The sequence below is a fragment of the Pezoporus occidentalis genome, unplaced genomic scaffold (genome assembly GCF_034315485.1).
Source record: "Pezoporus occidentalis ecotype Australia unplaced genomic scaffold, CSIRO_AGI_Poc_V1 ctg257, whole genome shotgun sequence".
NCBI lineage: Eukaryota > Metazoa > Chordata > Aves > Psittaciformes > Psittacidae > Pezoporus > Pezoporus occidentalis.
In genome coordinates this window covers 195,842-214,494 of record NW_026914469.1, presented here as the reverse complement: position 1 = coordinate 214,494, position 18,653 = coordinate 195,842, and the positions used below count along the sequence as shown (strand labels likewise).

The following is an 18,653-nucleotide window of genomic DNA, read 5'->3' as shown; positions in this document are numbered from 1 at the left end:
AATTCAGTATCTAGGCTGCCTGTACAGCATACCAAGACAATGAGGTACCTCAGGCAAACTGACTTGTACTAATCATCAGGGTAGTGCATGAGGACTATCCCTTAATAGGAAGAGAGGCACCCAAATCAGGATTTAGTGAGAATATTTCCACCCTCTCAGAAGGCAGAATCTAAAAATTATTTAAAAGGATCCTAAAGCATTAGTGGAAAGACTTAAAGACTTTATTTATTCAATATTCAGTGGCAGAAGCCAGAGCTGGCAGTCTGGTGATTAGAGAATTCATGACTGGAAGATGTGAATTCAGTTCCCTCCTCAGCTTGAGAAACCCCATATCCCTGCTTTATAGAGTGATGGTGTTCCCCTTCTGCTGAAGCTGCATGTCTACAAGGACATTAAAAGAAATTGAGAGGTCTAGAAGGGTATAGAAATGAGAAAGAGCAGAAGGGTATAGAAATGAGAAAGAGCCTGCTGTTATACCTTGTTATTTTGGGCCATCAGCTAGAAGTCCTTCCAGTTCTCTCATCCTTCATCTCCTTGCCTTCATTGCCTGGCACCTGGAGCTATCATCACTGTTAGAGTGAATGCTTTAATTGTACTTCCTTGATGAGAAATTTTGTTGAGAATCTCCATATTTTATTACTGGTGAACTGAGTGAAGGGAGGTTCAGGCATAGCAAGCAGGATTTATTAAGGAGCAAGGAGGAGCTAAAAGCCCTGCAGCCCTGGCATTGCCTAAGTGTGTTTGCACACCCCCCAGTCCCAAGGCATACTTTGACTATTCTCCACTATTCAGACCAGAAGGAAGGCAGAACAGGTGTTTCAAATCAGCTAGATAAAGAATCCTCTGAAGACATCTCTCTGTCTTGTCATCACTGGCTACAGAGTTAGGCAACCAAAATTGACATCTAATTTTTAGATGACTAAAATTAGATAAGATGTGTCCCACTGCTCCATTAAACATGCCACTGAATTTCATGCAGTTATCCTTGTTCTGAACCTAAGTCAGGGTAACTAAACTTATAATTTAGAAAAATATTTTGTCTTTATGAAGAGCCACTAAGAAAAGGAGATTGCGTGTCTCCTGTAGCTAGTTTTGTTGCAACTATTACACATCCTCTGTCACATCCAAAAAATGAAAGAGGCACTCTCTGTTTCTCATTATTTTTTTTTTTTTAGCTTTAATCTCTTACAGTTATTTCTTGTTCCATACTAAACTGGACTTGGAAGAACTTTTATGAGGCTAATTCCCACTGAAATAGCTGTAAGCAGCCTAGAAAATTGGCATCTAGGGATCTGTGCAAGGAGTTTCATTTATGTGTGTGTTTTTTCACAAGACCTTGGTTTTGGCCCTTAAAGAGTTACTCAGGCTTCACCAGTAGAATGACGAAAAGAAAGACTTGATTGAATCTGGAATATGTGAGGTCCAGTTTGCAGTAAGGTAGTTAGCTAAGGGAGCTAAGTGTTACTTCTTGCTTGGTGAGGAAGACAGGGAAGGTTCACTGTGATATTGCTTGCACAGAGCAGTGGTCAAAATTATCAGATTGTTCCAGCCAAGGAGAATACCTCTGCCTCTCTGCCTGTCTCTAATGTGTTAGGAAGAGTGGACTAGTGCAGTTAAGAGAGACTAGCCAGTGTGCAAATGTCAGACAGACTCTTACTGGAATGAGAGAAAAAATGGAATAAAATTCCCACCATATTTTCCAAAATGTGCTTTTTCCGATGAGTGCAGAGATGCACTACTGGCATTTTCTGCGCAAGACTTTCTCAGATCTTTCCAAAAGATTACAGTAGAAGACATCCACCTCAGTTACCAAGATTTGGGAGGACAGAGGGACATTCAAACTATCAAGCCCTTGGGCTTAAATTTGAACCAGAGCCTGCCTTTTTTCCCCCCCTAGCAGATGACTGAGCAAACCTAAATGGAGTACGTCTAGCCTAGCCTTTCAAACACCTTTGCTAAATATGCCTCTACCTAAGAGCATTATATATTTGTTACAGGAAGTGAAGAAAAACTATGGCATGGTTAAACTTCGTGAGGTGGGCTGATGCCAACCTTATGAAGTTTAACCATAACAAGTGCAAGGTCCTACACCTGGGTTGGAGCAATCCCAGGCACAGCTACAGGTTGGGCAGAGAAGATATTCAGAGCAGCCCTGAGGAAAAGGACTTGGAGGTGTTGGTCAATGAGAAACTGAACATGAGCCGGCTTCAGTGTGTGCTTGCAGCGCAGAAAGCCAACCGTATCCTGGGCTGCATCTAAAGGAGCGTGACCAGCAGGTCGAAGGAGGTGATCCTGCCCTTCCACTCTGCTCTTGTGAGACCTCACCTGGAGTACTGTGTGCAGTTCTGGTGTCCTCAACATCAAAAGGACATGGAACTGTTGGACCAAGTCCAGAGGAGGGCCACAAGGATGATCAGGGGACTGGAGCACCTCCTGTATGAAGGTAGGCTGAGAAAGTTGGGGCTGTTCAGCCTGGAGAAGAGAAGGCTGCATGGAGACCTCATAGCAGCCTTCCAGTATCTGAAGGGGGCCTGTAAGGATGCTGGGGAGGGACTCTTCATTAGGGACTGTAGTGGTAGGACAAAGGGTAACAGGTTCAAACTTAAATAGAGGAAGTTTAGATTGGATAAAGAAAGAAATTCTTTCCTGTTAGCACTGGAATGGGCTGCCCAGGGAAGTTGTGAATGCTCCATCTCTGGTGGTGTTCAAGGCCAGGTTGGACAGAGCCTTGGGTTAGAGACCAGAGCATGGCTTAGCATGAGGTGTCCCTGCCCATGGCAGGGCGGTTGGAACCAGATGTTCTTAAGGTCCTTTCCAACCCTAACTATTCTATGATCCTATGATTCTATATACAAGTTTCTTGGAATTGATTGTTTATAAAAAGAATTGACAAATCAGGAATTAATTCACCTAGTATCTGAAAGGATGCCCTTTGTTACTGAGTTAGACAGAAATCGCTTTTCCTCAAGTAAGGCCAAATAATTCTATGCTCTCTTCAGTCATAATGGTGCTCGTAGCTGTTGCAGAAGAAACACAGAATGTACCCTTAAGTCCTGATAGAGAGGTAGACAAACCTTTCATGTTATCCTTCTCGTAAGCACTGCCATAGTCCAATACACTAACAGAAACCCATGACCCTCAAAGTATGCACCCACTGTGGATTTGGAGCCATGATGGTTAGCCATTGAGCTGGCATTCAGCTTCCTATAAATACCACCCCATCTGTGTTCTTGTTTCTCCAGGAAAACAAATCAAGCAAGGAAGAATTAGTTTATCTACTTTCACATTGGATGAAAGGGAGAAATTAACTCCAAAGGTGCGAGGAGCTTAATTTGAAGCTCCTGTTGTAATCTGAAGATCCTCAGTTCTTTTCTTGCTAGGGTAAGAGGAACCGTCAATAAATCATTCTTCTACATCGATGGGGAACACAAGAAAGTTCTTGTGTTCTAGGTAGAAAGACTGGGGAATTTTAAATTACATTAAGAAGGAAGGTGACAATCAATCAGTTTGACCAACAAAGGATCTTCAGATTTTTGCTAGTAACAGCAAACTGAATTATAAGTTTTCCAATGCCCAGTGTTAAAGATATGACAACCACATTGCCAGCTGTGAGGTAACAGCTCACAGTGCAATCCCTCTGCTTTATGCAGTGTAGATAGAATTTTGAGGGCAGATGAAGTTGGAAATGCAAGAATTTGCAAAGCGAAGTTAATTTTTTCCATGGTCTGCATTGTCCATTCTTTTCAGTGATGATACACAGATTGTCACTACATGAGTATTTGGATGTCATATGAGCTTGATACATATTACTCTTTCTTAGATTAACAGACAATTAATAACAATGAATTTTTAAGATGGACACAGAGTACACCATACATTATTTGGCTCAAAGAAAAACCTTTCACTGGGAAAGACATGATGAATGCAGAGCACATCGTGGAGACCTAAATGATCATTGACTTGGACCAGTCTAGGAAAGCAGAAAAAAAACCCAGGAGAGGTGTTTAAAAATAATCTTGGAATTTTCAGGTAATATTCAGGACATAAATTAGAGAGGGGGTGATAGTGAAAAAAAGAAGAGTAAGCAGCATGCATGCGACCTGAACAGGAACCAGTGAGAAGTTACATTCAAAGAAAGTGGTAACAAAAAGGATTTGCATTTGATCCATTTAATGTCATCATTTGTATTCTTATGTATCTGTTCAAATAAAAGATGCAGGGGTCTTAATGCATAGAAAGAGACTTTTGTGTGCATTACCTCCAGGAATGTTTGGGCCCATAGCCGGGACCTGATTTTCAGTGCTGCACTCTTTCCTTTTTCCAGTTGTCCCACAGTGCAGGAAATCAGGATACACTTCACATTTGTACAGTTCTGTGTGCAAAACAAAGGAAAGTCATACTTGTGCTTTAAAAGTGCATATAATCATTTTCAAATGCTTGTGCTTTAAAAATGCATATAACCATTTTCAAATGCTATAAACTAGCAAAACAAATCAACTTCCCTGTAAAGAATTAAATCAGTAACTTCAACTAATATACATGATAGCCATCCCATGAGTCATTGTGAGAACTATAAACCAAGGGGGAGAGTCTTTTTGCACTACCAGTGAATACAACCACCTACCTATAGTAATGAATATAAAAGTAAAAATTTTCAATGACGTCTACTCTGAAAAACTCTTAAAATACCCAGGTACTTATTAATCCTTTGAAGCATGTGCTTTGTCTTCATCTATCAGTCATTTTGTGATTTCAACACTTCTTTTTCCTGTGGTCTATGCCTAAAGCCTTTATGTTCCCAAATTTTTCTCTTAACTCTCCTTTTACTGATGTTTACATTATAGCAGCCAGAATATTTGCTGAGATTCTTTAGTTGCTCTACTTGGAACTTGCTGTCCATGAAACATTCCTGATGAGCAGTGATTCTGGCTCATACACAGGGTTGAAGACAAAAGCCAAGCAATGCAACTCAAAACTATATACTCTGTTAAAGTCTGCCAGAAGAATGTCTCAAAGGTTGAAGCTGACTAGAAGCCACATAAGGAAATGAGCAGAGTCTCACAGGATAACCACAGAAATTATGTGGCTGGTTGGGGTGTAGAAGGGAAGAAAGATCTTACAGAAAAAAGAGTAAATGTGTGAGTAAAATAATGTATAGGTATATATATGCAAATGGATTTTGCCTAAAAAGTTTTCATTTGATTCATGAAGAAGGCTCAGGTTGTAATTGAGTCACATTTTTAGAACAGAGATCTGTTAAGAGAATCCTTTCCTTACAGATGCTTTATTGACACTCATCACAGAAGGTCTTGTGACCTTGAAAGCAAAACCAAGTTTTCACAAGTATGTTCCCTTGGGACAGTGAGAATGGCTGCATTACCAAAGCCCATACTTCAGGAAATGAGATGATAATGTATGTATTCCCTAAAGGAATACATACACAGCTTTATACATAGCTTTCCCCACAAATCCAAATCTCTGTCTTATCACAAGCTAAGTAGAAGATGTGTGCTTACTCGCTGTTTTCTGCCTGAAAAATGAAACCGCAAACCCTGGAACTTGCAATTCTAAACTTTTTTTTTCTTTTAATGAGTATTTCAAAGTATCTGTTTATTTGGCTTTTCATATTTAAACATCCTCCAACCAGACTTATTTATCTTGCAGGAAAGAGGAGAGCTGTTTTCATTAATCATAGTAGTCAAAAACACGTATCAACAAAACAAATCATTAGCATGCAGAAAAGTCTACTTTTGGCTGATATTTTAGGACCCGAACACATATTTCTATTATTATTAGTAATGCATTTAACCTGTAGTGATTTTCACAACACTGTAACATTAGAACTAATGGAAAAGAAACCAAATTTTTAATAAACAATAGAAGTTCTCAGAATGCTTTTTCCTCTCTGTGAAAATGCTTTGATGAAAAAAACCTTAAAATTTATGATTAGACAAAATACAAATTTTAACAAAGAATCACCTTTAGCCAATCATCCATTTTCCAGAGCAACACTGACTTTTCATGTATGCTTCCAATATGTCAAATAAAAATTTATTTTTTCTGGATCCATAGTATGCAATGCCAAAGGCACATAGAATTGAGACCCATGTCTAACTGAACAAATGACATACTGCTTTTCTATGGCCATCCTGGAAAAGTCCTGCTATATATCCAGTGGTAAGCACCGTATCCAACCCTAAGCTAATATGTACTTATTAAAAGCATAATGCACTAGAAGACTGCTTATCAAAGAGCCAATTTTACATTAGTAAGTATTCAGCTAAAAACTATCTGTCTACATCAAGCAGCTGAAAAATCTCTGCTTCCTAGTTTAAGATGCAGACACAGTACATACTTAAAAACTTTGTTAACCACTTTCAGTTGCTGCAGTAATTTCTATGTTGGTAGCACATGAACTTAATCACTGAGAAAGATAACTGATAATTTAGGTATTACTGAAGAATGGATTAAGTGTTCTGTGGTATTAACTGGAATGTCTTCAAAAGCCCAGGCATTTTTCCTGCAGTCCCAGTGGAATCAGATTCTTCCCAGGGTATTAGGTTGATGAAAGAATTACATAGGAATCAACAGTGATTACTGTTTAAAATGGGTTCATCTGTGATTTTGTTTTTAATAACATTCTGGTATTCATTACTTTCAGATTCTATCTTCTTCCTGTTATAAAAATTGCCAAATTAACTTTCAGAAGCAGCACAATTATTCTATTACTCCAGAATACTTACGTCTGTGAGGTTCTCTTCTTCCTACCGAATTCTAGTGATGTCATGCAATTCAAACATGAGCTTGCATTAAACAGCTTAATATGAGACTGGACAGCATGACAGAAACTCTGCCTGAGATTTAGAAAAATAGAGGGAAAGCACTGACTGCATGACCCCAAGGTCACCAAGTTTGAAAACAGCCTCCAGGCAAGGCAAGCTGATACCTGAAGTGCTTAAGTTTTCTAAGGATGGGACATTGCATGCAGCAATGCAAAAAACCCTAACCTTCTTAAAATACAGCCTAGGTCAAATACTCAGGTACCATACTGGCTAATCAGAACTAATTTCATGGGAGAAAGATCTCTGCTCTTGCTCCAGCATTGTCTGTAATGTTCAAAATGCATTTGCCTTGCCTGTGGTACTGTAAGGGAAGAGGGTCTTACCTTTCCACATGAATATAAATACTGACTGGGGGAAACAAATATATTCCAAAGCATTTTCATGTCAGAACTGTTACTTTACATGAAAATGTTCATTTTAAGTGTGAATTATGCTTTATGAAAGAGCCAGAATGCTAGGAGTCAAGGTAAGAGTGATATACCTACCTTTCAGAAGACTGATTCTGAAATATAATTCATTAGAAAAAGGCCCATTCTCCAAATCTGTGGTGAAATTCCCTGTGAGAAGTGTGCAACTGTAAGACCACAGAGGTTTCTCTGTAAGCAGCCAGGAGTAAGACAACCAGGAATTTGGCATGCATGATCTTTAATGCAAAGCTGTGTCAAACAAAACAGCTAACCTGTGGCTTGGTGATATGTAATAAGCAGTATTTTAAACTTAGGGCTTAAAAATCACTTAGAAAAATACTTAAAAATCAGTAAATAAATTGCAGTCAAACCAACAGCCACCTTGACAAACTGTATGTGTATTCCCAGTTGACAGTGTTTAGATAGCTCACCAATATTTTTGCAGAGTTTTTCCTGTAAGGTTCTGGCACTGTGACTTCCCTTCTCCTGATGTAATGAGAAATTGTGGAATTATATAAAAAAGCAGCAAGTTCAGGAGTGTCTTGTGGAATAGGAAACTGCAAAGAGAAAAAATGTGAGCGCTAATGACGTACTCATGCAATGATTCTAACAGATTTGTTCTCTTCTCAGAGGTCTTGAATTTTGGATTAGCACTGTTTCTTCAGTTTAACAGCACAGCCATGAGAATAAGAATATGCTGTCTTCAGCTAGGAGTATGATGAGTAATAGCATAGCATGATATTGCTCAGTTATAACGGATGACATTTTTTCCATTTTTCACTGGTGTTAATTTCATTGCTGTACTTGATTTTGTTAGACTCTTTGGGCCAGATTCTGATCCCTATAACAGGATAAATTCAAAGCTGCTGCACAGAAATCTCGTCATTAGTTCAGACCAGAATCTGTCTATTGAAATATAAGGATTTTACCAGATTCAGAACATAAAAGAAAAGGAAACCTGAATTCTAGCACTACAACTTTTGATCATTATTTTTTACAGATTTATTTTGGTAACAACTCAAATAATTTGTATAATGCAACAGTTTGTTCTTTTTTATTCTCAAATGTATTCTCTTCAGCATTTCTGTTCTCTGATTAAAAGCTATAGTTATTGTTGGCAGTTTGTCTAATTTCTACACAGAGCATTTATGGCTTCTTTCAAGAAGCTTCAGAGAACACCTGGAACAGAGTTGTTATGAGGGAAAGATAAATCATAATTCATAACAATTCAATCATGTAAAATCACAACAAAACATATGAGTAAATTTGCAATAAGATCTCAACAGGAATTCACCTAAACATAGATGAGACTATTCTTTAAGGGTATCAGATTATGAAGAGCTGCACCAGATCCATTTTATCAGTACCTTTAACCTCTGAACATAAAATATCTTAAATTCCTGAAGAAAATTATCATAATTGTAAGAAATTTTGTACACTAGAGGGAAGAGAATAGCTATAAACACACAACACCTTCCACACACTAATGCTGTGTAGTACTAGATTTGGAAAATCTGTACTGTTCATCTGATTAAAATTATGAGGTTGAAGAAGGAACTGTTTTGATATTCTCTGAGACTTTCAGTCAAAAGCATCCAACAAGTGAATGACACTAAAATTTATTAACTGATGAAAACCCCTTAGGCAAAAATAAGATTTTTTTTTCAGTTGCTTAATTAGGTTAACATTGTCTTTTTGCAATAAGGGAATGGTTAAATCGCTAGTAAATCTCTTCCTCTCAATGTGATAACATGTGGGAATTTTCTTTCCAGGATTCTTTCAGCAGCACATATACACTTCTTTAATGATGACAGATTTAAAGAACCACAACATACTATCTCACGTCTTTGAAGAAGCCCTCAATATATGAACACAACTGATGCATATGTAGATATGTAGACACATTTGAACACTAGATGGTTTCTATATAAGTCTGTTTTTTTTTTTTAATATAGATCCTGGTCAATCATGTTGATGGATGCACCTGACCCATGTGCTGGATTTTAGCTGCTATTTTGCTGCTCCCCCAACAGATACCTCACTCATGGTACTGCAGTGCTCAGCTACTGAGAACGTGCCATGTGTGTCACCTTGTATTGTCTACCATAGCTGGAAACCACTGCCTATACATCTGGTATTTGTAGGCACATGCTCCATAAAACTACTTTTTGCCATTAGTATGGGGAAAAAAACCCAACTCTTCAGGAATATTGGCTCAGGCCAAAAGTCCATCTTCTCATCAGCACTGCCTTTAAACAGGTGTGGAAGGAAGAGTTCATTCATACCTTCAGGAACAGGACATTCATACACAATGCTCTCTCTTAATAACTTTCAGCTTCCAAATGTTTTCAGTTTAGGGACTTCCTGATCTGCGTGAATTTTTTGTTCATTTATTAATCTTCACTGGTCTTCTCTTTTGCAAATTTGTCCAGTTTCCTTTTAAAACCATGTAAACTTTTAACCCTGACTACTTCCCCTGGCAACAAGTTCCAGATATCTAATAACTGCCACTATGAACTTCCACTTCCTTTTGCTTGTTTTGAATCTGGCTTTACAGGCTTCATTTGATGCTCCAGTTCCTGTACAGTGAACATGCTGCATTCCTGTGCAGGAATAGGCAGAGCAGTCAATCCGAACCCACACTCTTCCCACCACTTCTGATCCTGTGGATCACATTTCTGCATAGTCACCTCCTTTCTAGATTAAAGCACCCTAGCGTACTTAGTTCCTCTGTTCTGTATCTTTCATCAGTCCTTTCCCTACTATTCACACCTTTTGCAAGACTCATAACTTTATTATCGTTTCACATACCTCAGTGCCTTCAGAGAAAGATAAGCTACATGAAAGTCCCTAAGTAAGAGTCATCCTGTCTGTGCAGAGGTTTGATTCATCTTTGTGGAAGAAACAAAAAAACACGGAGGAAACCTTTCTACAAGACAAGAAATTCAGCAATGGGGAAGAAGACACTGCTCTAACTGAAACTGAACCATCTAAGTAATTTCAAAGGGGAAATACCCAAGCACCCTAAGAGAGTTAGGCTCTGAAACCCAAGAGGAGCCATGCATATAATGTCCTTAGACTTATTTGGGAATTTGAGCCAGCCATCCTGCTGTTTATACAAAACCTGAAGGAAGCTGTCTCTGTATCGTCTTCCCATCTGAAGCAATAGATAAGCATGACATATTTGAAACCTGATTTGTGTATTCATGCTGTTCAGTGTTTTGAAAAACTGCAAATAAGGATGCTTAAATTCTTGCAATAATGATTGTGCATTTACAGCCATATTCTACTAAGACAAATGGAACAATATTTCATTATTACAGGAAGATTTCTCACAAGCCTCATAAGAATTGAGCCTTGCTTACGTAACAGATGCAATCATTCACAAGGAGGAGAAGGAACAGCAAACTAAAAAAAATAAAGCAATAATAACCACCAAAAATACATTGCCTGAAAATGCCATAAGAATTGTGGCACTATTCTAATTAGGAGCTCTGCCCTCCTGACAGTAATGCTCTCATCTCAGCTTCTTAATTGAAACTTAGAGCACAGTGACTAGGGAGGGATGAAATCCTTTTCATGTACTTGCAACATGATCTGCTTTAATAATGTATTTGGTAAACATCAATTTTTCTGTATTCTTGTAAGTATATATTGCAGTTCTGTCTCTTGCAGCTCCTGTGGTTGTGAGCAACCTCCTTCACTCGAAAGATGTCTGCACTTTCATCCACTGTACTAAACTCAAACTCCTTCTTGGTATGCAAAAGACGTATAATACTTTTAGCATTCGGAACACAGCTCTCTCTGCAAGATGTTTAACAGGCTACTGGTTAAACTCAAGAAGTGGTGTTTACTCCAGAAGTGTCTGGAATCAGTTATGCTTAATAAATTGGATACCTTGTTTTTGATGGAATAATATGTAGAGCTGTGTTTTGCTAAATTTTCTGACTTGGAGCCAAACCAAGTTCTTTTGGGGGGATCTGCCATCACAAACATAGATCTTAAAACAGGCTTGTAGACACTGCTGTATCAACACTTTAACTGAGGAGGCTGCTACTAGGCTTCCTTCCCCTTGTTACTGTTTCCTCCAAACTCTGAGATCTCCAGCTCTGCTATAAAATAAGAACCATGTCCTTGGAAGAGGAAGCAATTTGGGCAGTATACAATACCTAAGAATAACACTTATGAAAAAATAGGCAGAGGAAGTTTCTCTTTTTTGCTGGTATGATTAAAATAATTACACAATCATTTCCAAGTAGAAAAACCAAAACCCTTTCATATTGCTGACAAAGTTGTAACAATTAGAGTTAATACTGATTAAGCCATAGAACAGTTGTAGATTATATGAAGGCTTTTATCAAGTGGCAGTACATGAAAACTTCCATTTCTAGAGTATATGCAGAATGCAGAATTCCAGTTGATAGCTTCACTTCACAGGATATTGAAAGTATGTTCTTTGAAAAATTAAAATCATTAACAATTGAAGACAGGTAAAAAATACATAGGCTTCTAAAATGACTCCCTGTCCTGGGTTATACAGATTATACTGTCTCATACAATGCTGAACCTAAACATAATATAAAATATCGCATATGATATTAATACCTGTGGGGAGCCTACAGGGAAGCTCAGGGCTGGAGCGTTTGTCCTGCAGGGAGAGGATAAGGGACCAGTGCTTGTTCAGCCCAGAGGTGAGAATGCTTTGAGTGGACTGAAGCTGTCGAAGGGAGAAGGCTGTCACAAAAATGAAGCCAGGTTTTTCACAGAGGTGCCTGGTGGTATGCTGACAGGCAATAGGATAAGTGGAAACAATAGAAGTTCAGACTGAATGCTGGGAAAAACCTTTTCCCTGTAAGGGCAATCAAGAAGCATCAAAATTTGTCCAGGGAGGTTTTGCAGCTTCCATTCATGTTTTGTTTTCTTTTTTTTAAAGACCAGACTGGTTAAAGCCCTGAAGAATCTAGTCTGATCTTACAGCTGATCTTGCTTGAGTAGGATGTTAGATCAGAGTACTCCTAAGGTCCCTTCAAACCTGAATTAGCCTGTGATACTGAAAAAAACCAAATCACTATGAAAATAATTTGTATCACCATGTAAATTATATGTATAGGAATAAAAACCTAAAATTGTGTTACATCCTTTAAAAATACTGCAACAAAACCCGGTGTCTGTCTGCTGTCTATTAAATAAACAGCTCCAAGAAGTTAATGTCCTTCAATTTAATGATATGACATTATTGGGCTATAAAGGATTTTCCCCACTGCTAACAGGTTCAGATGTAAGACCTTTTGATAAACAAACCACTGATAGGCTGTATCAGACTCAATTGAAAAGCTATGTGCATCCCTTGACATGACAAAGGTTTATGTCACCTTCGGGAGATCATCCACTGAGCACCTGATGTGCAGATGACTTTCTGAATTAATATACTCTTTAGGACACAGGAATTCTTAGGATCTCATGAGAGCTGAAATATTTTGTGTCAGATATTCAAAGCCGTGTTATAAATGACTGTCAAGGAAAACCCTGCAAATTTCTGTTTAAAAAATTATCTTGTATCTGTGGTACTGAATTGAAATACAAGTTTCTCCTGATAAGAAGAGAACAAAAACCAAATGCATACTGTGCAACACATCTGCCAAACTAGAAACATTATAGACTATCTGTAACTTGCTTCTTAACCAGTTAAAATGGTCTTATGGTAACTGAAAAAAATCCACAAAAGCTTCATCCTATTGTGAATTGTAGGCAGAAAAAAATCAAGCAAAGTGCAGACAGGGATGGAAATAAAAGAGGCTGACTTACCTTTATTTGCATTGTATTAATAGGAGAGCTGGTTTGACATTGCAATGGTCCATGTGTCTGAATATGAAGAATATAAAGAAGAAATTCTTCTCGACTGGACACAGGCCAACCGACATGGAGAACTGTATTGTTGATGGCACTTGGTCCTATGTTGTGCAGCTGCCAAACAAATATAATCAGCAATTTCAAAGGCAGTAAACAACAACAAAAAAACCCCAGCAACCACTACTTAGACATTTTCAAATTCCTAGTGTTCACAGCCTTGAAGTACATTGGGAAAGATGTACAGATTATTAATACAATTTTACTGATGGAAAATCTGTGGCAGATAGGGGAAAGGACCTCTCTACCTTTGTTACAAAGCCAGTGGCAATCTAGGAAAACAACCTTTTCTGTTTGAGTCAGTGTTCAAGAAATCCATCACCTTTCCCACTTTCTTCTACATATGAGAAAACTGAAATTACCTAAAAAAGCACAAAAACCCTAAATCAAAATATACTAGCAAAATACACTATACAAATATATATACAACGAACCTTAACAGAACATACTTGAAAATAGCTGAAACTTCAGGACATGAAAGAATCGCATTTCAGGGTGCAGAAATAGAAGGTATAGCAGAGCTTAAACTAATTTTTGTGGTTAAGAAAGAACTCTATTTTCAACACTTCTCAGTTCAAATTTCACCAAAAGAAAATAAGGAAGTAGTTTTCCTAAAGTAACATCCCCAGACATTATTCTTTTCTGGGAAAATGGATAAAGATAGAAATAACAGAAATTAAAAAATCTGGGCTATTAAAAAAAGTTTTATTAGATCAATTTACAATTTGAAAATATCTGATGGCCACAGGAAATTTGGATATGTGTTAACACTGGGCATGAGAGCTAAAGAAGCAGAGCACCATGAAGCTTTACTCAAAATTTCTAGAGATGTTGAGAACCTCCTTTTTTGAATGTGTAGAATTTTTGTGACTGATAAGTTTTACTTAGAACTGAATAAACCCCACTTGCAATCCTACATCTTCTCCAGTAAAGGGTTTTTGGGTGAGTGTTTGGCCTTTTTTATGCTTTGCTGATATCAATAAGCCATGAAAGTGGTTTAATCACTGTAACTAATCACCGTAACTATTTTAAGGCATCTTTTTTTAATACATTTGAAGTCACATATATAGTTCCACAAACAGCCCAAATGCTTGAGACAAGAAGTTTTGTTAGAGAATTTTCAGCTTAGAGAATTATGTTGAGAGGAGGAATTCACAAATAATATTTTGCATTTTACAGTCTAATTCATTACAGTTTTGTATTAGTCATGCAAATTGCAATGTTAAACTGTTGATTAAGCTCAGTTGCTTATATTTTCTTGAGTTCTAGTTTGTGAATTATAACCATACGTGAAGCACTCTGTTTTACCCCCTATAATAGAAGTCATCCATCAGATTCCAAAGATAGTCTTTATTCCATGAGGTTTACTCAATGCACTTTTTTCTAACCTGAATGCTATTCTTTCAAATGAGGAATCAACCACAGAAAAAAAAACAACAGTACAAGGCAGAAATACGTATACTTCAAACATTAAGAGTTATTTTCAACTGAGCATTTTCTGAAGAATGACATAACAAGTTATATGTGTGTGTAAAGGGTTTCTTTCAGTTAGCTAAATATTACAGTAAACTTATTTTTTCCTGTGCACAACACTCACAGCTTTCAATGAGAAACCTGTCAAATAACTGAAAATGTTTGATTACAATGAGCCTTTAAGCACTCTTTTTTGTTATTGTCAAACACCCAAAATGTTTACAGATCCCTTAAATGTCAAAGGCAGTCTCCTAGCATAAACTAATATCTCCTTCACTAACATGAACAGATACCGGGGTTGTGAATTCTCAGATTAAATTTGGTCATGTGCTAAAGTCAGAATGTTTACCTTTGTGGCTTTATATAGTTTCAGATAAAGACAATAAACCAAATCCATTAGGATTTAAATGCGTGCAGCATGAGGTCCTAGGGCAACAAATATAAATCTTACCTCATAAATGTGTTCTACTAAAGGACCGAGTTCTTCTTCTTTTGTAGGTTCCTCTTTGGGTTCCCAGTTGTGAAGCGGCAAAATAATTGTTGGGGGGTGAGACACTCTGTAATATATAAACCAAGTAACTGTTTTCAGTGATGAGCTGTATTACTTTTAGAAAAAAAGTCAAGATCATTACAGAAACCTGAGCCCTTAAGGGCATTTTATTTGGGCATGCTTATTAGAATTAGGTGAGGTGAACAATACAATGCTTCCATAAAGTACTACCTAGTCCTTACAGACTACTGAGGGTGCGTGCATTTAGTTTCATACTTCCTCTGGTGAATGGTCCTTTCCAGACAAGGGAGTGACTCTTTACTTAAAGAATGCAGTCCATCACACATTTACATCATTCTCACTGATGAGGTATCTGAATATATTATCCACAAAACTAGAGTAATGATACATAATGTATTTTTTCATTTCCATTTAAAGCCTGTATATGTTTGATGCTATGCATCTTCCTTCCCTGCAATACATTTTTAGATATTTAACTGCACTGACTGTAAATTCCATATAACCTCTGTTATTATTCCTTTTAAAACCCTTTCAAAGTAATCTCTATCTCATTTTACAAGCAGAAGCTCATGTTTCAATCTATTGAATTAAGAACTGGAGCCTGAAATAGTGCTTCAGGCTTCCCATTTGCTTTGCAAATGAAGTAGCAGCTAAGGCATTCCCTGGAAAACTATTGCAACTCACAACACGAAAATCAAACATAAATGAACAGCGACTTAATATTTGACATCTGTCTTTCTGCCTGCTATTTTATTTTTCCTTTCCTTCTCTGTTTGACCTCATGAAATGACCAAGTGTCTCATGTTAACAATTCTATTTGAATCACAAGCATTTTCTTCCCCATAAAAATTGAAAGTTCCTTGGAGGGGTCCCATTCAGATGCCAACTTTAACCTTATTAATTTATTGTGAAGTTGGGAAATCAGATCCCAATAATTTCTTTTAGCATGGTAGGTGAGTTCTGGCACAGAAGTCTGCCATCTGCTAGCATTGAAAGTAACTCTTGGTGCTAAAACGGTAAGAATTACTCTTTCTTTACAAGGCTCAACTCTCATTGTTTTGCTGGTTTCCAGAATCTTTAATTGAAAGAAAAGCTGTAAAATTTCAATGTTTGTTCTGCCAAAGCTGAAAGTTTGCTGATGGAAAACTTTAAAAATAAGAATTGCTAATGAGGGGTTTTGTTGTTTTGTTCCCAGCATATAACATTTACCTAAAATGGACTTCTGTCCACCAATATTAATTCACTTTCCCTTGACTCTCAACAGAGAAAGCACCACTGCAGATTTCTCCTTGAAGAAAGAACAGAAGACTGGATGGTTTGGTTGCAAACACTGATGTCTTAAAATATTTCAGGAAGAAACAAACTGTTCTTGCTTCCAGCTTTTATGTCACATGCAATGAACGAAATGTGTTACAGAAATGTTTGTAAAGATTACAGCTTCTCAAAGCAGCAAGGGATCCCACAGAAGAGCAACTTAATACAATCCAGCTAAAGTACAACTCTTCATGAAATTTAGGGTATCTTCGAGTATCCTGCTAACTCTAGATACTTCCTCAGACTTCAAAATACCAGCAGTTTGTACTAACAAGTATGCCAGAGGACAAATTTACAAACCAAGCCAAATAATAAAGGAAGTGAAACATATTCATTACAAGGTAATTTCTGATAAGGTACTAAGCCTACTTAGCTTGCTGTATTTCACAAAAGGATGTGAATTATTAATTGTTGTTGGAGAACAGGAACTTTCATGTGTTGTTACAAAAGCCAAGACACAGAGAACCTTAAGCTATTGCAAAAATTTGCAAACCATAAACTGCACAGACAAAAAGAATCATGCATGACGCTTCAAAACCCAGTGTTTCCTATTACACTGCTTGTGCATTATTTTTATCCACAGAATTACAAAAGGCAAAGTGTAAATGTAGACTTTCAATTGAAATGATTATAAAGTATATAACAACATTTACTTAAAATAATTTTCTAGTTATTTTGATGATCTCTGCTACTGACCTTAAAGTAGCAAGATCAGGACAAATAAAATGAAATCCTCCTTTTGACTTTTCATATTGCATGTAACTGAGAATATTGTTAACATCTGAATGACTTTTAGACAAGAATTTTTCCTAGTCTTTTAGGTGACAATAAGAAGTCAAACAAGGCCAATGAAAAATAAGATAAAAGAAAGCATATGCTACAGAAAATGCTTATGTGGGTTACGCAATAAGAATTCTGCCAGCCACAAATCCTCCCAGTCCAAATCACTTCCTGTATCCCCCGTTCCTCTAGTACTATTTCAAAAGTGGGAAATAACAACTATAATACTCTTGTATTTTTATAGGAAAAAAAGATCAGCAGGATAATCAAATCTTACTTAACAGAGCAACTGCTCATTGAATGAACTACCTAATGAGTCACCCTAAATTTCTTTTGAACAGGATACTGAAGAACACTTCTTTCTTTCTGATAGTCGCAGTATTTGCTTGGGTCCACTGTGGAAGTATATATGCATGTGTACATACCCACAATTTGGTAACTACTTACTTTTCTTCAGTAAAATGTACAATGTTTTCAGTATCACTTTGTGCAACTATGCAGAGCAGTATGGAAACCAATGCAAGATATTTTCCAGTCCAAATGTGGACACAGTTTCCCTTTTATTTTTATCTAGGAAATTGTGAGCAAATTGTTCCCTTGGAGCTGTATGCTTTAACATCACTGAGTAATTAGCAAAATCTGTCAACAAAGCATTTGGGAATTTTCCTTTGTACATGCATGCTATAGTTAATAAGAAAATTAAAAGACTTAAGAGGAAAGGAACTGGAAGTCATTCAGTTCAATAATACCTCTGTATTTAATGACCTGTTTCTTAGCACTGCAGGCAGCAATTCAAGCCACTTTTTCCACTTGTGAGCATGCTCTTTTTAAGAACGTAGGATGTGTTGGTCATTTCGTTCATCTATTTACCTATTACAGAGCTTTTCATTAAAAACAATTCACTGTAGCACAGAGAGAAAATGAAAAAGTTTCTCCAAAGTTTGCAAAGAATACAAAAAGTTTGTAAGATTTTTCTACGAAAGTGATAAGCCACCTCACTGACAGAAAACCCACAACAAACCAAACAACAAAACCAGAATTCACAGCACTGGAAGCAGCCCTTACTGAGAAGTCTTTTGTATGTATCCATAACCATTTCACCGATGCACTGAAACTCCAGGAAGTCCTTAACCTGGGCATCCACCCATGGCAACATCTAGCAGTTGCTGGCTCCTAGCATTCTCTCACACAACTGCAGCCCACCAACTAACCCCTATGAGTCCTATTTCCTCAGCCTCTATTTCTCTTTCTGCATTATCTTCCCACTCATTTTGTATTTTTCACCTCTTTTCCTATGCAGCTCCTCTCTCTAGATCACCACTAACTATGGAAAGTGAAATAATACTCTCGTTTCTGTTTGTTAAACATATCATCTTTCAACTGCTCCTTTTCAGAAATACAAGCATCAACATATATCTA

The 18,653-nt window shown here is 37.3% G+C and overlaps 1 protein-coding gene across 1 annotated transcript in view; it reads right to left on the bottom strand.

Moving 5' to 3' along the window:
* ITGA8 (integrin subunit alpha 8) overlaps positions 1 to 18,653 on the bottom strand; it is a 110,075-nt gene that overhangs the window by 18,851 nt on the left and 72,571 nt on the right. The window contains exons 24-27 of the mRNA XM_062623647.1: positions 15,081 to 15,186; positions 13,055 to 13,213; positions 7,681 to 7,806; positions 4,259 to 4,372 (exon numbers count right to left, since the gene is read on the bottom strand). Coding sequence (XP_062479631.1) covers positions 4,259 to 4,372; positions 7,681 to 7,806; positions 13,055 to 13,213; positions 15,081 to 15,186 — 505 coding nt within the window. The remainder of the gene's footprint in view (positions 1 to 4,258; positions 4,373 to 7,680; positions 7,807 to 13,054; positions 13,214 to 15,080; positions 15,187 to 18,653) is intronic.